The sequence below is a fragment of the Charadrius vociferus genome, unplaced genomic scaffold, assembly GCF_000708025.1.
Source record: "Charadrius vociferus isolate BGI_N301 unplaced genomic scaffold, ASM70802v2 scaffold2, whole genome shotgun sequence".
Lineage (NCBI taxonomy): Eukaryota > Metazoa > Chordata > Aves > Charadriiformes > Charadriidae > Charadrius > Charadrius vociferus.
This window is the reverse complement of record NW_009647595.1, coordinates 2,894,133-2,916,288: the sequence shown is the minus strand read 5'-3', so window position 1 is coordinate 2,916,288 and position 22,156 is coordinate 2,894,133. Positions and strand designations below refer to the sequence as shown.

At 43.4% G+C, this 22,156-nt stretch overlaps 1 protein-coding gene across 1 annotated transcript in view; it reads left to right on the top strand.

The window, feature by feature from the left end:
- The window catches only part of SNTB1 (syntrophin, beta 1 (dystrophin-associated protein A1, 59kDa, basic component 1)), a 57,104-nt gene extending 40,834 nt beyond the window's left edge, over positions 1-16,270 (top strand). Inside the window, exons 4-7 of the mRNA XM_009881038.1 lie at positions 4,720-4,859; positions 11,608-11,804; positions 13,578-13,768; positions 15,843-16,270. Coding sequence (XP_009879340.1) covers positions 4,720-4,859; positions 11,608-11,804; positions 13,578-13,768; positions 15,843-15,935 — 621 coding nt within the window. The 3' untranslated portion in view covers positions 15,936-16,270. The remainder of the gene's footprint in view (positions 1-4,719; positions 4,860-11,607; positions 11,805-13,577; positions 13,769-15,842) is intronic.
- Positions 16,271-22,156: the final 5,886 nt, after the last annotated feature.

Below are 22,156 nucleotides of genomic sequence, written 5' to 3'. Positions count from 1 at the left end.
TTGAGTTAATGAAAATACAAAACAGCTTTCCAGAGAAGACTGAGGCCTCTAATTTAATTATCTGTGAGCCTCATAGATTAAAAGTATTCTTTCATCCATTCCTGGCAGCATGAAGTGGATGAATAACTGAAATTCAAAGAAAAACTTTATGAAAAGGAGACCTGGCAGATGAAAGAACAAAGGGACAAATGGTTTTTAAAAGGATTTATCTCCACTGAGATGCCCGTTGTCTTTACGGCAACTAATTATATGTGAAAACTATTAAAGATTTGGAAGCTGTGACACCCATTAAAGGGGCCAGAGGTCCCCATCACCTACAGGAAAAACAAGCTGGCTCCTCTTTGAGATATTGTTTGCTACATATCAGAGGAGTTACTCTTTAAGGGCACATTGCAAGCAGTGGCCTTAAGCACACGAGCAGTTGCCAGAAAACCAGCAGGAGCAGTCATACAGGTGGCGTTGAGCTTGCTATGTTGTTATTTGCAGAGTCAGTCTTTCAGACCGCAGGTCTGGCCCTAAACCAAAGCCTGGACCGATGCTGCCCCACCGATGCAAAGGCATCCAGAAGCAGAGAGAGCTCAGGCGCATCCCCAGTGTGGTGGGATCTGGTGTGTCCTAACGCTGTGTGAGCCGTCTGCTCTCTGCATCGAAGCACTTCTGCTCTTGTGTGAGCCAAAGGCTGATGGGCAAGTCTCCTCTCTGCTGAAACACAGCGGCCATCCTTGGCACTTCTTGTCCTCCTTCACATTTATGTCTATACTCTGTACTGTGCGTGTTACAGCAGCACTTGCCGTCCTGGCAGGGACCGCGGTGTCTGTACACAGAGCATTTAGACTGACTTTGCAGAGGAAGGCTGTGGCTGAGCAAGACGTGAACACAGGTCTCCTCTGGTGTGAGCCCAGGCCCAGTCATCACCTTGTTGTACACAAGTTTCATCCCTGCTATACAGGAAATATTTTCTGACTTTGGAAAGAAAAACCAGAGAGGTGCATATGGGAAAAAGTGGGGTTTGCACTTCATGGGGTGAGTATATGAGGAGCAAAGAGCTTTGCGAGTAGCAAAAAGGATGTTTCACCACACTCGGGGTGTTTTTGTTAGAATATGTTCTCCCTTTTCAGGTTTGTACTTGAAGACTTTGATCTAGAGGCACAGTGTGTCTAGGAAAGGGAAAAAAAACAAGTTTGCTTCTGGTATAAACATTTACAGCTCCATTGTCTTGAAGTGGAATTTCACCAGCTGAGCAGTGACCTCAGCTGAGATGAGGTGAGCATGGAGAGGGGGCATTGGTGCCTGTTGCTTGGAGTTACCTGAACAGTGCCCAGAAGACCAGCCAAAAATGTGCTGATTCATTTTATTGCGGTGGGAGGTTTGAGGAGTACTGATTTTTCTTTTCTCTAATTCACCTAGATTTGATCTAACATTTTTAACTTTGAAAAGGGGTTGAGTTGGAAAAGTTTTTTTTCGAGTGGGTGGCGATTTTACTTGTCTGCAACACATATCAATGCACTTTGAATTGTATGTGTGCAAGTGGGAACGGGAACAAAGAAACTGTAGCACAAGTGCTAGATTTCTGCAAAATTCTGACTAAGAAGCTGGCACTAACTGTCGTCTGAAAGGGTGCTTCTCAAATGTATCTCAAATTATACTTAAATGGATTCTTAGAGAAGTATTTCATGTTCTGTTTGTGATACGTCAGATTTTAAAACCGTTAAAATTTGAACAAATCCGTTACTCAGCTGCCTGTAAGCAACATGCTTTTTGCTTTTGTTTTGTGATTTGCTATTATACTCATGCTTGGTATGACACTTGCTTGATCTGGATTAATTTCCTATGCTGATTTGTTCTGAACGTGCCCCGTAGGCTAGTGGTATATTTGCAGCCTCTCTTCTTCCTTTGTAAAATTCGCTATTACCATTTACGGGATAGCGTGTTCTCTTTGACACCTTCCAGAAGTGCCAACTGCCTGTTGAACAGCACAGCATCAGCTATTAAAGCCTCATCCAAGCCCCAACGAAATCAGGGAACAGTAATGCAATTCCAGGTTTTTAAGGAAAGGCAGTATCTTTTATTAGATCAGCTGTTACAGTTGGAAAGAAACAGACAAGCTTTCAGGCACACAAATCCTCTTCAGGTCTGAAATAGCAGCAGTATTGCTTACACCAGCATTCCTTACCGGTGAGACGGCTAAGGTCCCAGTGAGATTTAAAAAATGTGATTAGAAGTGTGTGTATGGCATGGCCCTTCTTACTGGGGAGGGCTTCTTAACAGGACACAGGCAAACTTCGTTCTCCTCTCTCCCCTTCCCAGTATACACCCTAAAATAGGGGATGCATCCTACAAGGAGATGTGGCATAAGGTCATATATACTTGAGAAAAAGTCTTTAATATCTTAGGACCATGCCACATCTTCTCCCTAGTCACCCTGCTATTGGGAAGGACTGGGGCAAAGCTGTGTGCTTCACTGTGCAGGAAATTCTGGCTTCTGATGTTTACGGCTGTCCAGCAAATAGTTGTGGGACCAGCTGGCAAAATGAGTTTTATTCCCTTTCTTCTAGTTGCGTTACAGGGAACAGCGGTTCCCCAAATTTTCTGGAGTCACGGCTGACTGACCAGCCACCCGATAGCAAAGCTTGTGATTGGAAACGCTGCACTGGCAGGATGGTTCTGCAGAAAAGCTGTGAGCAGCTTCCCATAGTCTTTGGGTTGCTTGTGGCCACAGCACTGAAAAAGAAGTAAGAGCCTAGTATGCTGCCTGTTTACTCTTCCAGGTTAAGGATCTGAACATCCTGCTTTTTCATCCCTTGAGAGATTTCATATTTATTTTCCTTTTTCTTTTCTGGAATTCTTCAAAAGTACGTACTAAAATCCTTCTAGTTAAAGAACACAGGCAGGTGCTCAAAAATTAAATGTTAACATTAACCGTAACATTTATTTCTATATTCCCATGCTAGGAACTGGGATGTTAACTGTAGTTAATAACTGTGGTATTAAGAAGCTGAGAATGCTTTTTGCTCATGCGAATATTTCCATGGTACATGGGCTGTGAGAACTCTGGATTTTGCATTCTTTCGGGAGTCTATTAACAGGTGTGTTAATTATGCGGCTTCACTATTCATCCCTATTTGAAAATGAAAGGTTGCATTTCAAGAAACTGTCACCACAAGAAAATTGTAAATAAGTATTGACACTTCTAAAGAAATTAAAAGGATGAACCATTTATGACTTTAAGTTGATTAACACAGAGACATGAACAGCCAATGAGCTGATTTTAAAACCTTTAAATACTGCTGAAACAGGAATATGGTTATTAGAAGAGCTTAATTCAGAAGGAAAAATACCTTTTAAAAATTATGCACTCCAAAAATCTTAGTTTAAGATCTGCCTTGGTGTTGTGGTGTGAAGCTATCTTACAGCCGTCTTGAAAGTCCTTAAAAGTTTTAGAAATTTGTGGGACCCTGTCCTGATATAAAATACAAGTGTTTCAAATGTGGTTCTCAATCCGAATCCATCACGTCGTACTTAAGGATCTGAATCCCCATTCCTGGCTGTGCCATGCCCAGCCTGGCCAACCTTTGATTGATCCTTTTTATGTGTTTCTCCACCCAGTGATGAGCCCTGTGGCATCAACCATAGAACAGCATAGGCAACTGCTTCTCTTTCCTGGAGAAGGTTTTAATGAGGAATCGTGTAGACAACCATATTCTCTGGTGAATCTCAGAATTTGTTTTATTCCCGTTAGTACCCAGCTGAGACATTTGGGTTTGAAAGCATGGCTGTGAGTGTTACTGCGTAACAGGGTTTCTTTTTCTTTATGTGCACCAAAAGGAAAATGATGAATCTGTCTGTGAAAGACAAGAGCTTCGTTCTTACTTGAAACTAAGACCCTTTCATATTCCCATCTACTTTAAGACACTTCTCTGCTGCCAGAGTAGAATAAGTAAAAACCAGGATCCCCATAACAGTAATTGTGTAGCCTTGTGGATGACCACATGTCTAACCTGAAAAATATAATGCCACGTCTGGATTCTGCAGTCAATAAAGGGCTCTGATGCCCCAGACTTCAGACGTCTTCTCCAGATGGGTCTGAAATGTAGATGGAGATCTATCACCGAGTCAGTGCTTCAGATCAAGCCCATGTTTAGGTTGGATCTCTGTACAAATTGGCACTTGTAAAACTGAAAGAATGATATGAAGGAAGGAGAAGCAATGAAAACGTGAACTGCTGAGGAAAAAAGTATCTGCTGCCAAACCACTGTTTTTTACTACCTGATACTCTTTAATAGTGATGATGTTGCAGCTTTTTTCACTCCTAAACGCAGCAGTAGCATCCAGCACTCAGGTTAATGCGCCAGTTACACGTGAATGGTGCACATTATAAATATACATTTAAACTCCTTTCATGTATACCACAGGTAAGTAACAGCCAGCTCTGTCTCGGTGTTCTTCCACTACTGGATTCATGGAGTAGCCTGTGGTAAGGGGAGGCTGCGCAGGGGGCTGGAAATGGCAGTGCTAACGAGAGCAGCAGATGTCATTGCACTTTACTCCCTTTCTGCTGCAGCCGGTTATAAATTAAGGGAGGAGATGTCAAAAAGCCAAAGAAGTAAAACTCTCTTTTGTTCGTTATTTCACCCAGGACTCGACATACTCGTATCGTCAGGCTTTGCACAATGGCAGCTTTGTCTCTTGTTGTTTCACTGAGACTTTGCTCTTTTTCAGGTGCCAGGAGACAACGAGAAGCACTGGAAGCCAGTGTTAGTGGTCTTGACGGAGAAAGACCTCTTAATATATGAGAGCATGCCGCGGATGAAGGAAGCTTGGTTCAGCCCTCTGCATACCTACCCCCTGCTAGCCACCAGGTACCTGTGCTTTTTTATTACATCTGCTTCAAGAGTGGTGGGAATAGCTGAGTCAGCCAGGAACGGGTATAGCTGGTGCACAGCTATATATCATACTTGAAATGTTGTGGTTTAAGAAGCAGATTCTTCTTCAATGGGCAGATATGCTCAGCTTAACTCCTCACTTCTCTTCTGTTTCAAGTTCTGGCCAAGGCTGATGGCCAGAAGCACACCAGAAGGATTATGGACATGGCCACTTGGCCTGCATCCCGAGGCAGGAGTGCTGAAAAAGCCGAGAGCTCGATCTCCTGAGATTGCTATTTCAGTGTGCAGACCTGAGGGCTTGGCAGAAGCACTCAGATTTCCAGCCGCTACTCCAGGCTGAAAAACATGAAATTGTTGCCCTGAGTTGGACGTGCTGGTGTGGCAGTTCTGCACCACCGGTTTGGGGCTTTTGGGGACTTGCACGTGTGATGGAGACACTTAATTTCAGCACAGCTTGTGTTCCTGCTCCAGGAAACAAATTCCTGGGGTTTTTTTTTAGCTTAAAATGGTAAGCTTGGAAAACACATCTTTGAATCTGGGTTGGAAATAACTATCTGCATTATTTCGAAGGTACCCATCAACACTAATTCAGAGAGAGCTTTCCCATGGCTGTCTTTATGCAGTGGAAAATGTCTGTGCTTCTTGATGTGAATCTTAATCACATTTCTCTGCCAGTATGGTCAAAGGGCTTGAGAAAGAGCTGCTATTCCATTGTTTTGGCTTTGCTACAGGCCTCTATTATACCATTTTCAATGGGTTCTCATTCAGAAGGGCTGGTAGCACATGGCCAAAAGCAGTGGGTCTCTTACTGCGCTCTCATTAGTTAATTTCTGTTCTTGCTCTCTCAGTTCTCTCCCCAGATGAACTGAGGCTTTGCTTCTAAATCATTATATTAAAAAAAAAAAAAAAATAAGCTCAGGGAATTACGCTGATGGGTGCTTTGTCCCAGTCTACGTACCCATGATGGAGCTTTCAGGCTTCCCGGGAAGCCAGCTTCTGACTCACTCTGTGTTGCTCTAATGTGAGGTGAGAGCCTTGAGCTTTGCAGCTTGCAGCCTGCTGCACGTTGTGGCGGTGAGGGTTGACAAGTCCCGATGAAAACTGGGTAAGGTGTTGGAGCCGGAGGCTGTGTCCAGGTGTGCCACTAAGGCCACTAAGAGTTTGTGGATAGAGAGTGCCCCAGCAGAAGGTGATTCAGTTCTTCCCTGCTGCTTCGGGGGTATCATTTGTACGTGGACCCAAATTCTCCTCCTTAAGGTGACCAAAGATCCTGCAACGCACCTTGCCCCTTCCTACCCACATGTTGTCACATGTCAAGACAGCCCTTTGGTGGGCATCACCAGCCCCAGTCATCAGTGACCACCGATGTACTGGATCAAACTATCTAAGTCCGCTTCTTGGAGGGCCTGTTACTTAAGTACTTTTTTGCAGGAGTTCAGATTTGGTAGCAGACTGGCTTGCCTTGGGGGGGGATAGTCATCTCCCTGACTGATGGGATTCCTGTGTGAGTGGAGGACCATCAGCCTTCACGCTGGAGGGGAATGAGAAGTTGCTCGACATGTGTGTCAGGCTGCTGAAGGGTCTTTATGGACTGGGAAAATGGTCTCTAAGAAACATGGGATGTGGTTCAGAAAGGAAAAGCACAAAGTTCAGTGCTGGGGAATAATCAGCTGCACTGGTTTGAGGTGGAGGACGACTGACAAAATAGTTACTCTGCCAGGAAGCATCTGGGCAGTGTGGCGAAATTGCTTAGATCTATGGTGTTATGTTGTTGAGAAAACAAAGACAGTCATGTTGAGTTATAGCAGGTGTTGCATGTTGGACAGATGTAGTAATCTACAGAGCATGAGTAAAGCCTCAGGTGATACACCACCTTCATGTGAGGCATTGCACTTCCAAAAAGACACCAGTTCACTGTGGAAGGTCTACAAGAAAGCAATGCAAATCTAAGACCTAGAAAACACTGTCAGTATGGGAATACTTAATACTTCCTTGGTTGTTTAATCTAGAGAAGTCCATGGAAAATATGTCAATAGCGTTCAAGTATGAAGATGAGAAACAATGAAGAGGACAGGGGAGCATGATCTCTAGGTCCCTGCTGGATACAACAGGACATAGTTGGCTGCATTTGTGGCAGGGGAGGTTCAGGGTAGGTCCTGGGAAAAACTTGGTGTGTGAGTGAGGTACTGGATTAGATTCTATAGGAAGGTGTGTGATCCTCATCACTGGGGACTTTGACAGTCGGGTAACACCGTAAACCCTCAGGAGTGTGTTGGCAGAATTAGCCCTGCTCTGGGAAGGCAGATGTGCCAGGTGACCTCCTGAGAACTATTCCAGCCCCATCCCTGTGATTTCTTACTAGTATCACCGGGAATTTAACACTCTGTTAAAAAGACAGCAGATATACAGAACATGATGTTCAGAATGGAGTCGCAATCTGATGAATACATACAAATACATGAATCCCCAGGATGAGAAGATTACATAAATTGACAGATTCCCTAAATCATTACACCTACTGTTTTGGATTTCTTGATTAAATCCCTGCAGGATTCTGCTTTTATGATCTGTCACACTGAGTACAGTTATACCGAAAAAATGCACAGGGTTTGCTGTTGGTATTGACTGCTGTGTTCGTGCTCGGTCAATGATTACCCTCCTCGTGATGGGTTTTTTAATCCCCTCTGCGCATTGATCAGTGCAATGTAGAACTTTTCACCTGGAAAGTTTGCAGACCACATGTTGTAATCTTGGCTGCTCCCATCTTTCAGATTTTTATGAGTCCTTGGGAAAACATTTTTGCTTAGCTAATGCATATTTGAAAAGCTGCTGAAACTGAAAAACTTCGGTGCCAGATACTGTACAGAGTCATGCTTAATCTACCCAAGACATAATGAGCAAAGAAAATTGGAAAGTGGTAGAAGGATTACAATCTTCTTACAGTATTTTAACAGCAGAATTTCAGCATGCCCTTTCTGTTTGTTGATAAGTTTGCCTTCAACCTATGGATGCTATTAAGACTTAAAAATATTTTCCAGTCAGTCTTTCCCAGCTTTGTGTGGAATATAAGTAATAGCTCAAATAAAACTGAGATCAGGAGATTTAAGTTGTTCCTTTAAATCTCTGCACCAGGAGGCACAGCAGCTGGCTCGTAGCCCTGACTCCAAGGACCTTTTTGTCATAATCTCTGTTTCAGTGTTTCCTTATGCCTGAATAACAGTGCCTCCCTCTAGCATGGGAACGGGGCTTAAGTAATTACGTCTTAAATGTTTGCAATCATATTGCATTATCTATTGTAGCCAGATATGAAATGAAAAAAATAATAATAATAAAGCAGCCCATGTTGGACTGTGATTAAAGATCAGGTAAGTAGCTTTTGTGCGAAGCTGAGGTCAGTAATCAGAAAGTATTAAAGCAGTTTGATAGTTAATACCATGGAAAGTCGGGGAAGGAGTTTGGACACTGATTAGTCGTCTGTGCAAGTGGAGAGAGGGGCAGGTGGGGAGCACTGGGATCCCCAAACACCCAGGAAGGGTGTATGAGGTGGCGTGCAAGCTGTGCAAGTTCTCCGCTCGTCTTCCCGGGGCAGTGAGGGTGGTTGTGGCTCCCTCCAGGGCAGAGCTTGGATGAACTGAGAGCATGGGCATTGGGTTCCAAAGAATACAGCCATTCCATTCCAGTTTCAAATGGTAAGTCAGGGGTAGGGAGTGGTTTCGACATAAAAAAGGTCAGATGATAGTGGATTTGTACAGGGCAGAGCTGCATGACTGTTGATGCGCTTGTATCATGGTCTCTTCTGTGATAAATCTCAAATGAGTAGCTGAACACTTGCTTTGAATGTCCGTGCTGGTTTCACTGTTTTTGAAGAGCCCGTTAGATTTTCCTGTTACAGTAAATGGTTGAAACTCTTTTCATAGCATTTGGATGAGAAGCAGGTCCAAGTGCATCTCACCCAGCACCAGCACTTCACGGTTGACTGTACCCATCTCGCTATCACTGCCAAAAAGGTCCCCAAAACATAGTGAGACAAGGGGGAAATTGGAGAAGATTAGAAGTGTCTCCCTGGCCCACTGGAGCATGCCAAGAGTTGCGTTTCACAGCCGCTGCCTGCTGTCTACATGCTGTGCCGACACACTTGATGGCGACCAACCTTCTTCTGCCCTCTTGCGGCTCTGGCTGCTCTGGAGAAGCGAGCTTGGGCTCCTGCGCGCTCACAGACATCTCAGAAACCTCCACGGAGCCCAGTAACCTTCAGGGACTGTGGGTGAATCTTACCAGAGCCCTGGGGTGCCCTTTCGGCTCTGGGGTGCAGGGTGCACCATGCACACAATCCCCTCTGCAGTCAGTGATGGGGGTGAGGAGAAGCCTTCTGTGAAGTTTCTAAGACTATTCTTTTGCCTTTTTAAGGTGTTTTTCATGGACTTCATGATAAAACATCTTTTATGTAAATGAAGTAGCGCTTGTGAATGCCACTTTATTAAAGCTTGCGAGTCCTTTAACTTGTACCCAAATCCATCAGTGCTGACAGCTGGTACATAAATACTATCCAGTGTTCCCCTGCATATTTGTCTAGTTCATGTCTGACTGCATGATTTTCCAAGGCATGGTCTGGAATCGTATTTTTAAATATGATTTTGAAGTAGTGAGACTGAATTTTTAATAATGAGGGGATAATGTGAATGAGAAGGCAGGTAAGAAACAAGGTTCACGTTGGATGTGTACAAATACTTTAATTTGTAAAGTACATCTTCATTCTATTCATATGCTGAAAAACCTAAAATGCCAGTGCTGTGGGTAAAGCATGAAGATGGGGGGGGAGGGGGCGGGATTTGAAAGGAAATAAAACACTGGAACCATCTGTCTGTCACATATTCAGTATCCCAAGTATTAGAAAGTCATTTTTAGCACAGCTGATGAGCACTGTGTAAAGGAGAAGGGAAGACCCAGGGAGAAGATGGGATAGCTTTATTTTTAATGACAAACTTGATGTGATTTCCCGCAGCCCCCCCTGGTAGCAGCAGGCAGCGTGAGCGCGGTGGCCCTGCTTCTGCCTGGGGGACTGGCCAGGGACAGGTCTCCTGTCTTAATTAATCAGGATGCAGCTTCCCATCACAGTTTGCACCTCCTCACGCCAAATGAAAGTGAATAAAAGGTTTTGTGCTGTTTGTTTGCCGCTGGCTCCCCGACTGCAAAATCTGCCCAGGTGCAGTTTGGAGGCCCCGAGTATCAAAACTGAACTGGGTGTTAACGCAGCCCTTATGGGGGCAAAAAAAGCATTTGGAGAGAGTGGTGCCACCTCTCTGGACGAGGCTTTCCTGCCCAGACACAGGAGCAGGCCTGCTCTGCCCGGGATACTCTACCCCTTGCCTCCTGGGGCCTCCTGGGACCACGAAATCAAGGCTGATCCTCAAAATCCAAAGGAAGTTACCACAAACCTGAACATGAACAAATCTTGTGGGGTGTGAAACAGGGATGCATCTGTTCAGCCCAATGCACATCCCAAATATCAGCATGGACTGCTAGGGAATTGGGGAAAACTTCTGATGCCCTATGGTTAGTGTTTCAATAACCGAAAAACTAAAGTTGTGCTTTTTCTTTCCTTTCTGCCCCCCCCCCATTAAATACCGTCTGTTTGATGGCATACTTCTCCAGTGTCAGCTATCAGGCAACTATTCTGCCAGCTGCAAAACAATAATTTGAGGGTGAATTAGCATTCAGTAGATGATTAGTATAATCTAATGTTTTATGCTTCAGCACAAGTATTCTACTACCAAGCTACATATGTACTTTGCAGTTTCATATGAAGTATGAAACAGGAGACACAAGACAGAAATAAGCTTTTCGGAAGAAATTCCCTGGTTTCATTTTGTGGCTCCTTCGGAGGGTTAGTGCCGGGGTCTCAAAGTGACAAGCTCCTCTGGATTATTCTTTTCAGCTGAATCAGTGTCATGTCCCTGAGCAAATTCTGTATTCACTGTCCACACTTCTGCAGGGAAAAAAACCCAAAAGGACAGTCTAAATATTATGAGGTGTTGATCTTCTCGCTCAAAAACATTCCCCGCAATTAGTGTTTGCCCAGGTGAACAAACCTTTCCTGGGCATGGGAGATCAGCTGTTGATGCCAGGCAAAAAAAACCCCACATTAATTGCAGCAAAATGTGAGAGAATTTCAGATTGCAAATAGCTGCAGCATTTTGCGTGTTGCAGGTTCTTTATGGGAGAAGTATGCGCAAGACAGTACTTGGGAAACTGCATATTTTACAGAACTAATTACTTTATCGGACAGCATTTATCGTTGAGTTTGTCTGCAGACATTTAAGCTTTATGGCAACTGCAGCCTGATGGTGAAAGTCAGATTCAGCTGCCTCATCCGAGCGAGGACTTCTATCTGTGCACCAAACCCCGTCACAACAGACCCATCATTTATTTTGCTCATACAAATGGGTGTTTTCTACAATTCGTTAGGAATTTAGGGCCCTCTGGGACACCCCCATCATCACCTGCATGTTTGGCTGCTTCAGTACTCGCTGCTTTGGACCTTCCCTCTTCTGCATGTCACTAGGAGTCACTTTAGTCTCAAATACAGAGGAGATGCGAGTTCTCGTGCTCCCAACCATGTGCATTTAGGAACATACAGAGCAGAGCTGTGGTCAGGTGGGGAATTTGGCACAGTGCACTGCGTCAGCCTTATAGTTCCCTGATGTGTTTTCAAATCCAATTGCAGGTTGGTCCATTCTGGCCCAGGAAAAGGCTCACCGCAGTCTGGGGTGGATTTGTCTTTTGCAACCCGTACCGGTACAAGGCAAGGGATCGAAACCCATCTGTTCAGGACGGAGACTAGCCGAGACCTCTCACTGTGGACGAGGAGCGTAGTGCAGGGCTGCCACAATTCTGCGGAGCTCATCACGGAAATCACCACATGTGAGTACCACCTGCGGCGCCGCGGGTCTACACCTCCTCGTGACACTCACGGGTAGTTCAAGTTCCTTCGGCTAGAGGTGATTCATTTCAAAAAATGTACGCATTTAGGGTTCTATGGGTATAACATATTGCCCCCTTGGTTTCTGAGCCAGTCACAGCTGGTGTGGTAGCTGTGGCCAGTGACACAGTTGCTTTCATTCTGAATTTTGATCTTGTTTTTAGCACGTTGTTTCAGAAACAGGTCTGTAATCAGCCATGTAGGGCTGTGTGTCGTGGAGGAGCAATTGTCAGAGAAACCCACAGAAAAGAGCATTTTTCTGAGGCTTGGGAGACCCCTGAGAGCCTGGCAGGAGTTTCTCCTGCAGAGGGAGGAGGCAGAGGAGGATTGACACGTTCACAAGCGTGAATTGGTCATTTATTCACCCAGAATAAATGGTGAGAATAAAAAAGATACAAACTAGTCCAATACCCACATTTTGACAGCTAGTCATTTCCCTCCCTGAACATCAGGGTGTCACTTTTCAGCACTTCGCTACATGCAAAATCAGCTGGAACAAAAGTGGTCGGCTGCAGATGTTCTGGAGTGATGCCCCGCTTGGCCAGGTAGCTGCTAGCCTGGGGTGGCTCCGGGGCTTTGAGGCTGCACCTTTTTCCTGAGTACCCCCAGAATTTGGGAGTCCTTCCCCCACTAACTCTCCAGTTGACAGGGCTGTTAAAATTCAGTATTATCTCCCGTTATTGCCTAAAAATGTGAGAGCAAGAGCCAAAGTACAAATCCACTCCACGACAAAAGTGGAGTTCCTGAAGCCATCGGGTAGGTACAGCCACGTGCTGCTGAGCACGGGGAAGCCTGTCCTGACCTGTGACTCGCAGGGAGCCCAGGCTGCTTTGCGAGGGTCTCCGACATGGAAACCAACCAGGATCTTCAGTGGGAACCACCCTGAAGGCATGTCCATCTCCTCAGCCTGGTTATGTTGATGACTCTCTTTCCAAAACCAGGAGGGCATCAGCCCCTTCTTTTATTGCAGTGCTTTTATCCCACTGCTGAGGTTCCTTCTCGGCAGAATTGTTCACATGAATTTGTTGGAAAAGGGAATTTGGGATGCGAACACCTAAACTCTTTTAATTTTTTAATTTGGATCTTGGCCTATGTTTCTGAGCAGAGGGGAAGACGCAGATTTCCTGCTGCAGTAGCTATCATGTACAATCATCTGGGCCCTTTTTCAATTACCACAACACTAACGAGGACTCAGGGGCATCTTCATCTTTGTCAAAATACTCTAGGGAAGTCCTTTACAGCGTTTAATTTTCTTGCGCGTTGTGCGCTGCGTTTATTGATTTTGGCTGTGTATGTCAGACGTAAGAAGAGTAGCTGTGACTTTGTGAAGGTTTGGAAGGAGGAAATGCCAGCCTGAGCCTTCTTAAACTTCAGTGGATTGTTTTTTTGTCGGCATGTGGATGTATGCTGCAGTATGAAGACAGCAGTGAATAACTGAAAGGACTGACATCAATTTTGTTACCGCTGAGCACCATTTTAGTCCGTGTGTTTACACCATAACTAATAATCCTTGCTTGGACATTGCACAACAGAACGGCTTCTGGTGGTTTTCCAAATCTGCAGGTTTACAGTTAGAGCATGATTAGCCCACTTTCAGGAAAGATTAGTTTCCACAAGATGCTGTTGAGAAGAAATGTGAGATGTGGATATCTGCAGCCAAATGGAAGTTGTTGCTTTTAAGAGTGTTAAAGTCTTAATTTTGTTTCCTTCTTCAGCTTGCACATATAAAAGCCAGGAGTGCCGCCTGACCATCCATTATGAGCATGGATTCTCTCTTACAACCGAACCGCAAGATGGTGCCTTCTCTAAGACAATTGCACAATATCCCTACGAAAAACTGAAAATGTCCTCAGATGATGGGATAAGGATGCTTTATTTAGACTTTGGAGGAAAGGATGGAGAAATTGTAAGTACTGCATTTAGCAGAGATGCACATTACCATCTCTTTGGTGGTCCTTCAGGCTGTGGGGGTGGAGAAGCACTAATGGAAGTTAGGCTAGATGATCGTTCTAGGTCCCTTCCAGCTGAAATTATTCTATTCTAATAATAGCTGGACAGTACCAGGTTCCAGTAGCAGTATTTAGACACTGTGCTTTCTAGTTCAGCATGCCTATCATAGAACGGCTTAGGTTGGAGGGGACCTTAAAGATCATCTAGTTCCAACCCCCCTGCCATGGGACACCTCCCACTAGACCAGGTTGCCCAAGGCCACATCCAGCCTGGCCTTGAACACCTCCAGGGATGGAGCATCCACAGCTTCTCTGGGCAAACCGTTCCAGTGCTTCACCACCCTCAGAGTGAAAAATTTCTTCCTAATATCTAATCTAAATCTATCCTCTTCCAGTTTGAAACCATTGTCCCTCGTCCTATCACTACATGCCCTAGTAAAAAGTCCTTCTCCAGCTTTCTTGTAGGCGCCCTTCAGATGCTGGAAAGCTGCTATAAGGTCTCCCCGGAGCCTTCTCTTCTCCAGGCTGAACAGCCCTAACTCTCTCACCGTCTCCTCGTAGGAGAGGTGCTCCAGCCCCCTGATCATCTTCATGGCCCTCCTCTGGACTCACTCCAACAGGACCATGTCCTTCTTATGTTGGGGACTCCAGAGCTGGACGCAGTACTCCAGGTGGGGTCTCACGAGAGCAGAGGAGAGGGGCAGAACCACCTCCCTCAACCTGCTGGCCACATTTCTTTTGGTGCAGCCCAGGATATGGTTGGCTTTCACGGCTGCGAGCTCATGTTGCCGGGTCATGTTGAGCTTCTCATCAACCAACACCCCCAAGGCCTTCTCCTCAGGGCTGCTCTCGAACCATTCTCCACCCAGCCTGTATTTGTGCTTGGGATTGCAATCTGGCTTTAGAATGAGATAAACTTAAAAGAGAGATAAAGTGGTAAAACCATGCAAAGAGGGATGAAAGTTTTTTTAAATAGAAGAACAAATTGTTGTTTACATAGCCAGATTTTTATATGTATTCATTTCACTTTTTAAATTATTGCAGATGGAAGAACTTAAGAATGAGATAGTATTAATTCCAATGGACACACAGGGACTTTATGTTATGACAACAAGCTATGTTTTAGACATCTTTTAACATCTAGTTGCTGAAAAAAAATGGAAGACTACAGATGTAGTGCAAACTGTCTGCTTAGGCCTCTAAGTTAGCTGTCACAATGTCTAAAAATAAGGTGCTTATTCCTACAAGCAGTTTAGTTACCATAAATTATGCATGTTAACATGATCTTTCCTGCCAGATTTTTTCAGCAGTTCCTGAGCACATGGAGTGCTTAATTCTTCACATCACCTTTGATAACATACACTCTGCAAACTGCTTATTGTCAGGCTTTCCAAAGGGAATTTGTTAGTAGCTCTCAGTAAGGTTGATGCATGACTGATGGAAAGGCAAATCTGTTTTGTTTTGGTGGTGAACCTAGTGTTGAACCTGCTGCCCACACTGACAAGTCTATCATGCTTAGCAAGCGTGCGGTGAGATTATCTGAATCGTGACTGTGGAAAAAAGTCTCCGTTCAGTCTCGCTGCCACCTCTGTGAACAGAGGAGCAACCGCGCAGCATCAGCTGAAGGTGCAGTATCCTGGCTTCAGCAGTGACCAACAACAGATTTATTGCACACTGCAGTGCCACCACCATCCCTGGTCAGAAACAGAGCCCGAAAAGATGGTGAGGTCGAACCTCTTGGAAAACTGTTTGCAGCATCTGGCTCAGTCTTCTGCTGCTTACCCAGGTGGATGCAAGCCCAGAGGCACCAGGATCTCATCTGCTCTCAAGATGCTTATTACTTACTTTTTAGTAACTTAAATATTTGCAGCTGTATGCAAAGAAAAGACAATACGTTGTAATAAAGGGTTGTTATTAATAGAAGTCTGTTGAAAATACCAGGCAGCAAATCAAGTACTCCATAAATGATTGCTTATTTGAGCTGTAATCTAACCTAATCATTCTCAACTTGATTTCTTTCTGTACTTTCAGCAACTGGACCTTCATTCCTGTCCAAAACCAATTGTGTTCATCATTCATTCCTTCCTGTCGGCAAAGATTACAAGACTTGGCTTGGTGGCATAAGTGGGATACATCTGTTTCTTCAAAGAAAGACGGAGTCACCGTGCTAATCTGAAGTACAGTCAACAGCAGCAACCTGTACCAGCTCACAGCATACACCGGTTTGGGGTTCAGTACTGGGCCCGGGTCATTTCTGCAGTCTTCCAAGGCCCAGGTTTCATTTTGATCAGCTAAAGAGGTGGCATGACAAGGAAAACGGTGGATTTCATTGTAAATAATGGGATTTTAAAATCCCATATGAGACAGAAAAAACGTGTAGTACCACACATGTAAATGTTTCAGAATCATAAATTGTGCCTATTTCAATGTACTTGTTTATATAGAATAAGTAAAGGGCTAAGCAGACAAGAGGGGGTGTTGGTTGTGATGCAGGCTCAAGGTTGGTTGAGTAGAAGTTCTCCAAACAAGACTGTCCCACCACCTGAAAGTAAAATATTTCTTCTGTGCTAACCTGTGCAGCACTTACAGAAGAGATTTTTCTTTTGGGGCACCATCAGAACCTGTTGCTTGAATACCCAGCAGAGCATGCAAATACGCACTTTTGAGTCGGGTACTCTAAAGCAATACAGTTGTGGTCAGTGAGCAGCTGGAGGGTCCCTGCCGAGGGGCACTTTCAAATTAAATGATAAAGACATCTTAGATACATTCCTAGTGATGGACGCAGAGCAAGACCAGCTGTAGTGATGTATTGAGCGCCGGCTGTCAGGGGGGCGTAGGCAGGAGCGTCCTTTATTACTGAACACACAGGATCTATTTTTATAGTGACTTCCCAGAGTGGCTTAATGAGTTGCAGCTACCCGGGATCCCCAGCTCAGGTAAAAGATACCTGAATCCATGTTGAAGCACAAGCTAAGCTTCTGCCAGCACGTTTCCATGGCAGTTTTCCAACAGAAAGCCATGCTGAGCTTCCTGTCCTCCTGCCCCTGCTGTGTCACCCCCTCAGCTCTGACCAGGCTGGTTGTGTGGTCTTCACAGAAGAACAAACGTTTGGAAGGAGGAAGAGTTGATTTTTTGAGAGTTTTCTAGGTTAGATCAGAAAAGTTATTCAAGGAGCTCCACAACAGTGAGGAAATACAAGGGTGCAGGAACACAAGCTGCACTGCCAGAAAAGCCTTAATATGAAAGGAACTGCTCCTCCGTGCATGACGTGGTGAGTCCAGATTTATTCCTTGCTGGTGAAACATAAGACATTCACCTCCGTACCCGTAACTTACTAGTTCCTGTTTTGCACCACAGCTGACTGTTTTAAGTCAAAACATGCGAATCCCCGAGTTTCAGCGTTGTTCACAGTTACGCTGGGCACTAAGCAGGCAGGAGGCAGGAAGGCCAACCTTCACCATCAGAGACCAGACCCGCAGCTCGCACCTGGAACTACTAAATTGGCTGAATGTGGTCGGGTGGGAACAGAAAGCAGCAGAGGAGTGATGGCATTTACGTTGCTCATACTTTGTAAAGAGAACTGCTTCGTACAGGGGTGGGGTTTTGTTTGCTTTTAGAGTTTTGCCCTAAAGTCACACTTTGAAGGACAGCAACTGTACAGGAAGTAATAAATCCAAAGTTTGTGGAAGCTCACTTGTCGTATTACACCACTTCTTTTATTCTTGAGAAAGCACGTAAGTTTCAACTTAGCATCACTTGGCTGGCAAAGAGGAAAATTAAAAACACAGTTTGGTTCCACGTTGTTTTTAAGCTAAGTCTTGAGAGTTAAGCATAAGACATGCTGTTTATTCACAGCATAGGAATTAGTTCGTGGTGGTTTCCATAGGTATCTTAATCATCGAAGCTAATTAAAAAATTAAGATGATGGGCTGAATTTGCAAATACAGAAAATAATCATTGAAGAACAACAGCTAAATTGCCATTTGGAAGAGTAGCCCCACTCCCAGCACCTCACCAGTCAAAAGCAAGCCTGGGAGGGGATTCACCTTGCGGTGAACTTTATTTTTACTGTCACGGTACTCGCAATTAAAAATTAATTCCTCTTGTAAATTCATAAGGTAGGAGATAACAGGTTACATAACTTACCAGTAATTCCCACATGCATTATTTCTCATTTAGCGACCACTGCTCTTCACATAACTCGCAGTTCCTTGGATCTCCTTTGGCTTGGAAGCTTCTAGGAGAACATCTTCTGAGAAGCTGAGGGCAGTCGGTACGCTGGGGGACTGGGGCGCTGAGCATGAACTCACATCACATCATCAAGTAAAATGTTGTGTGAAGATTCTATAAAGCGATTCAGGACACTTTTATTGCTGTTCCAAAATATAACTTAAAAATCTGGATGCAGGCTCCTATAAAAGTTCCAGAGGTTAAAGTGAAAACTTGGATACTGTGGGGTAGGTTAAATACATACGTAAACTATACTGCACTATTTCCTTAGTCCTTTAACACTTACAAATCACTGGAATGTTATACCTAACATGTATGTGCATTGTAAATATGACAAATTCCTATATTAGTACCAACAATTAAATGAAACTATGTAATCTAAGGTGCTCAGTACTATATGAAGTATAAGTGAATAACTAAACAGTTTGCAAAGAAAATTCGTATTATATATATTTATAGAAAAAATAATTACAGATGCTATTTCTTCATTTTCAGATTTTGGACTGATTCATATTTGGATGGGATAGGCAAATGAAATACAGACCTACTCCACATTTATAAGAGTATAGTGAATATTTATATTTTAGAGGAAAAGAATATATTTAATAAAGTCATTTATTGGATTTTTGTGAGGTGAGCTTACTTTGTACCCACACAAGCTGCTCGGAAGGCTGTCCTTTGGTTTGGGGCTGGGGAAGCTACATTTTAAACCTCAGTCATTCTTCAAGAATTCGGCTACTTGAGGGGACTATTCATCGTTTTGATGGAATGACTTCTAAAAAATTTTTAAACAAAGAAAGTATTAATGATCTGTGAACAGGGCATCGGTGCTTTCTCTTAGGTAAGCTCAGTGTTCACACGGCAGCGGCGCAGTTGATGCCAGGCTGAAAGCAGACTCACACGGCATTTTTTTTTTTTGCCACTGGTGTTTACTGGAAGACAAAAGGGATGTTCTGGGCAAGGTCGTTCGGGCTCACCTGCTGAAGTTACAAAGCTTTCTCTGTTGCTTATATTTAACTGGGTAGTTACAGAAGTCATAAAAAAAAAAAAAAAAAAAGAACAGAAACTTCTGCTCAAGCTTCCACATTCAAGGAGTGAGGCCAACATGTGCCTTGCTAAGTTCGTATGAACGGTTATGGAAAAAAGGACATTTTTCTTCCCTTCTACTTTAATTCTTAACTTAGTGGCCCAAATAGAAAAGCCAACTGCAGGATTTTCAGTCTGTTTTTGCAGTCTGACCTGAGGTATGGCAGAGCAGCCTCATAGAAATCCTAAAAAGCGGTATTCTAGAGCTTCATTCTTTTCACAAAATACTGCCTGTAAATGGAACGGTCTGATCAGAAAGTCTGTATAGCAGCTTCACCCTTCGAAAGACTTGGATACATATTGGAACATATATGTTACTGGAAAAATGTGATATAAGGTGTTTGTTAAAAAAAAAAAAAAAGAAAATAAAGCCGATCCGATTGTGTTCAGGGAAGCACACTGGTGTTTCCTAAGAGTCCTGCTCCTTAAATGGAACTCGCATCTCTCTTTATAAATCAGAACACAACTCTTTATGCACTACCAAGTAAATCACTACCACAAACATCATGAGAATTGGTCCTTTCCAAATAATGAAACGAGTGCTTTCTCTTTCTGCAGAAGGTACTTATTCCTTCTTCCCACAGGACACGGGGCATGGACACTCCATCCAGCTCTTCGTGTTCAGAAGCACAGCTGATTTGAAGTAGAGGTTGATCCGAGTTCCATCTGCAAGACTTCTCACTGTCCTCTTACCCACATTTAAAAGTTAATATTGGAGCGGAAGCAGAATTGGAGCCTAAACGACTGATGTGCTCCAGATTGTTATACTGTCATTGATTTGTAAATTTATCTTATTTTTCACAAGTCAAACTGGCCGGTTTACAACTAGCTGTTTACTGGGGCTAATGTAAATGTAAGTATACATTACTATTGTATACATTATATATTACTATAGACACACAATTACTGTATATACTATTACTATAAAGTAATTGGGAACTGTATCTAAAATGGACACTTGTGAATTCAGTGGTGACTTTCATTTTAAAGAGCAAAATCTCGAGAAACAGCCTGCTTGATGTAAGAACCCCTAGATTAACCAGGGCAAAAGTTCAGTTTAAAAGCATGAGGGGAAAACCATTAAATATTTAAGCAATGACGATAACCTCCTGTGAACATACCAGCTACTTTTTCCACATAGGATTATCTTTTCAGTTTGTTTTCTTCATCAGAATTTCTGTGCCTGTGTAAATAATCAGAGGCGTTAGAAAACAAATCTCAACGGAGACTTGGAGAGTTTGTGAATTTGGAAATGCATTTGTACCCGAGTTACGTTCTGTTGTAGCCTGGTGATATTGATCACGCAATTGCTGTAATACTAGAATAATCATCTCACCAAGTAATTGCAACCACATCAGTGCTGTCTTACCCCAATCTCGTATAAGAGCATAACATAGATTATGGGTAGACCATAAATGTATATTGGTGAATATGACTGATACCCTGACTTGCAAAAATGTGAAAGCGAGCACCCAAACCTTCTACGGCATAGCACACGTAGGACAGACGGGATTTGGGGTTCACCAGCCACAAAAAAGAAAATAATTTGAAGTTCAGAGGCAAAGAGTGACGTTACATTCTATATAACGCAAGTTACAACACGTTAACTGAGCTGTGGGGACTCAGTGTGGGGGTTTTGAACTACGACAGATGTAAGATAATTTGGTTTAGCGCTGTCCAGTCAAATTATTTTGCATGCTTTTTGTAGGTTAAGAGCAACCACAAGGACAGTTATCACAGCTCAAGTGGGGCACAGTGATATTAAGCCATGATAAGAAACTAGCTATGACTTACCTTAAGAACCACAACATAATAACTAAGAGCAAATGAGACATGGGCAGCACTGTGTTAGTTCAGCACTGGGAATCATGCGAACAAACAATACATCAAAATGCTTATGTTTCCCTAACTGCTTTTCTGCTGATTATTTCAGGCCAACCTTTGAGTCTACAGAATTAATTAAAACAATAACCATTGGGTTCTACTTGCTCATGAAGTAAGAAAGATAGGATCTAACTCCAGGGCTCACTATGGACCCCATAGAGAGGTAAGGGAGGAATGACAAAACAAAAAATAATTTTAAAAAGCACCTTTTTGTAAAAGCCCTTCTACAGATACATGCAGATAGTTTTTCATTAAGAAAGCCAGTTAAAGATTATTAATTACCTTCTTGAAACATGGCAGCAAGCAGCAACTATTTCACAAAGCGTACTTTCTGTACTTTTGCTTATCAACTTACGCATAATTTGTACATTTTTTTGGTAATTACAAGTATATAAACCCACTCAAAATGAAGTAGGAAATGAAACTTTCAGTACTGGATGCTCTGAATATGTGATATTTTGCAGACAAACGTAATCCCGCTCCAGAGCGGTTGTGTTTGTCCTGGGCTAAGACGCACACTGTACTCAGTAGAGCCCACTGGCACAGCAGAACAGCTCCGTAGCTCCCCTATTGCCACTCAGAGTGGAGCTAAAACAAGTACGCGCCCACAGATAAAAGGTCTTGAATAGTTCAGGAGAACAATACACACTGGAACAGGGGAGCAGAAGAGTTAAATGCAAGATCCTGTTAGACACAAAAAACCTCCTTAGGGCTTGGCTCTACACAAAATAGAATTAAGCAAAGAATAACTGTCACGAAATCAGGCAGGCTCTTGAGAGAATGAATAGATTTTACAGTATTAAGTCTAACCTACACATGGTTTAGTTCAATTACTTTTTCAGAATATTAAATTTCATTTATATTAGTATTGCTTAATCCATTTTCCTTCCAGAAGAATATAGCAAACAGTAACACTGCATCTCTTTCAATTTTAATCATGTTAGTTTATGTGATGAATAGGAAATCCTTACACTGAAAGCTGTAAAATTTATTTGTTTTGGTAGCAACTCCTCATCTCAACATAATACTAATTTGAATAATTACACTAGTACAAGCCAGGCACATGCCTGAGACTTAAGCAAACAGAGGGTGAATTTAGTATTTAACTGGGCTTGCAACTCAGGTGGAAATTCTTCTCTCCATTA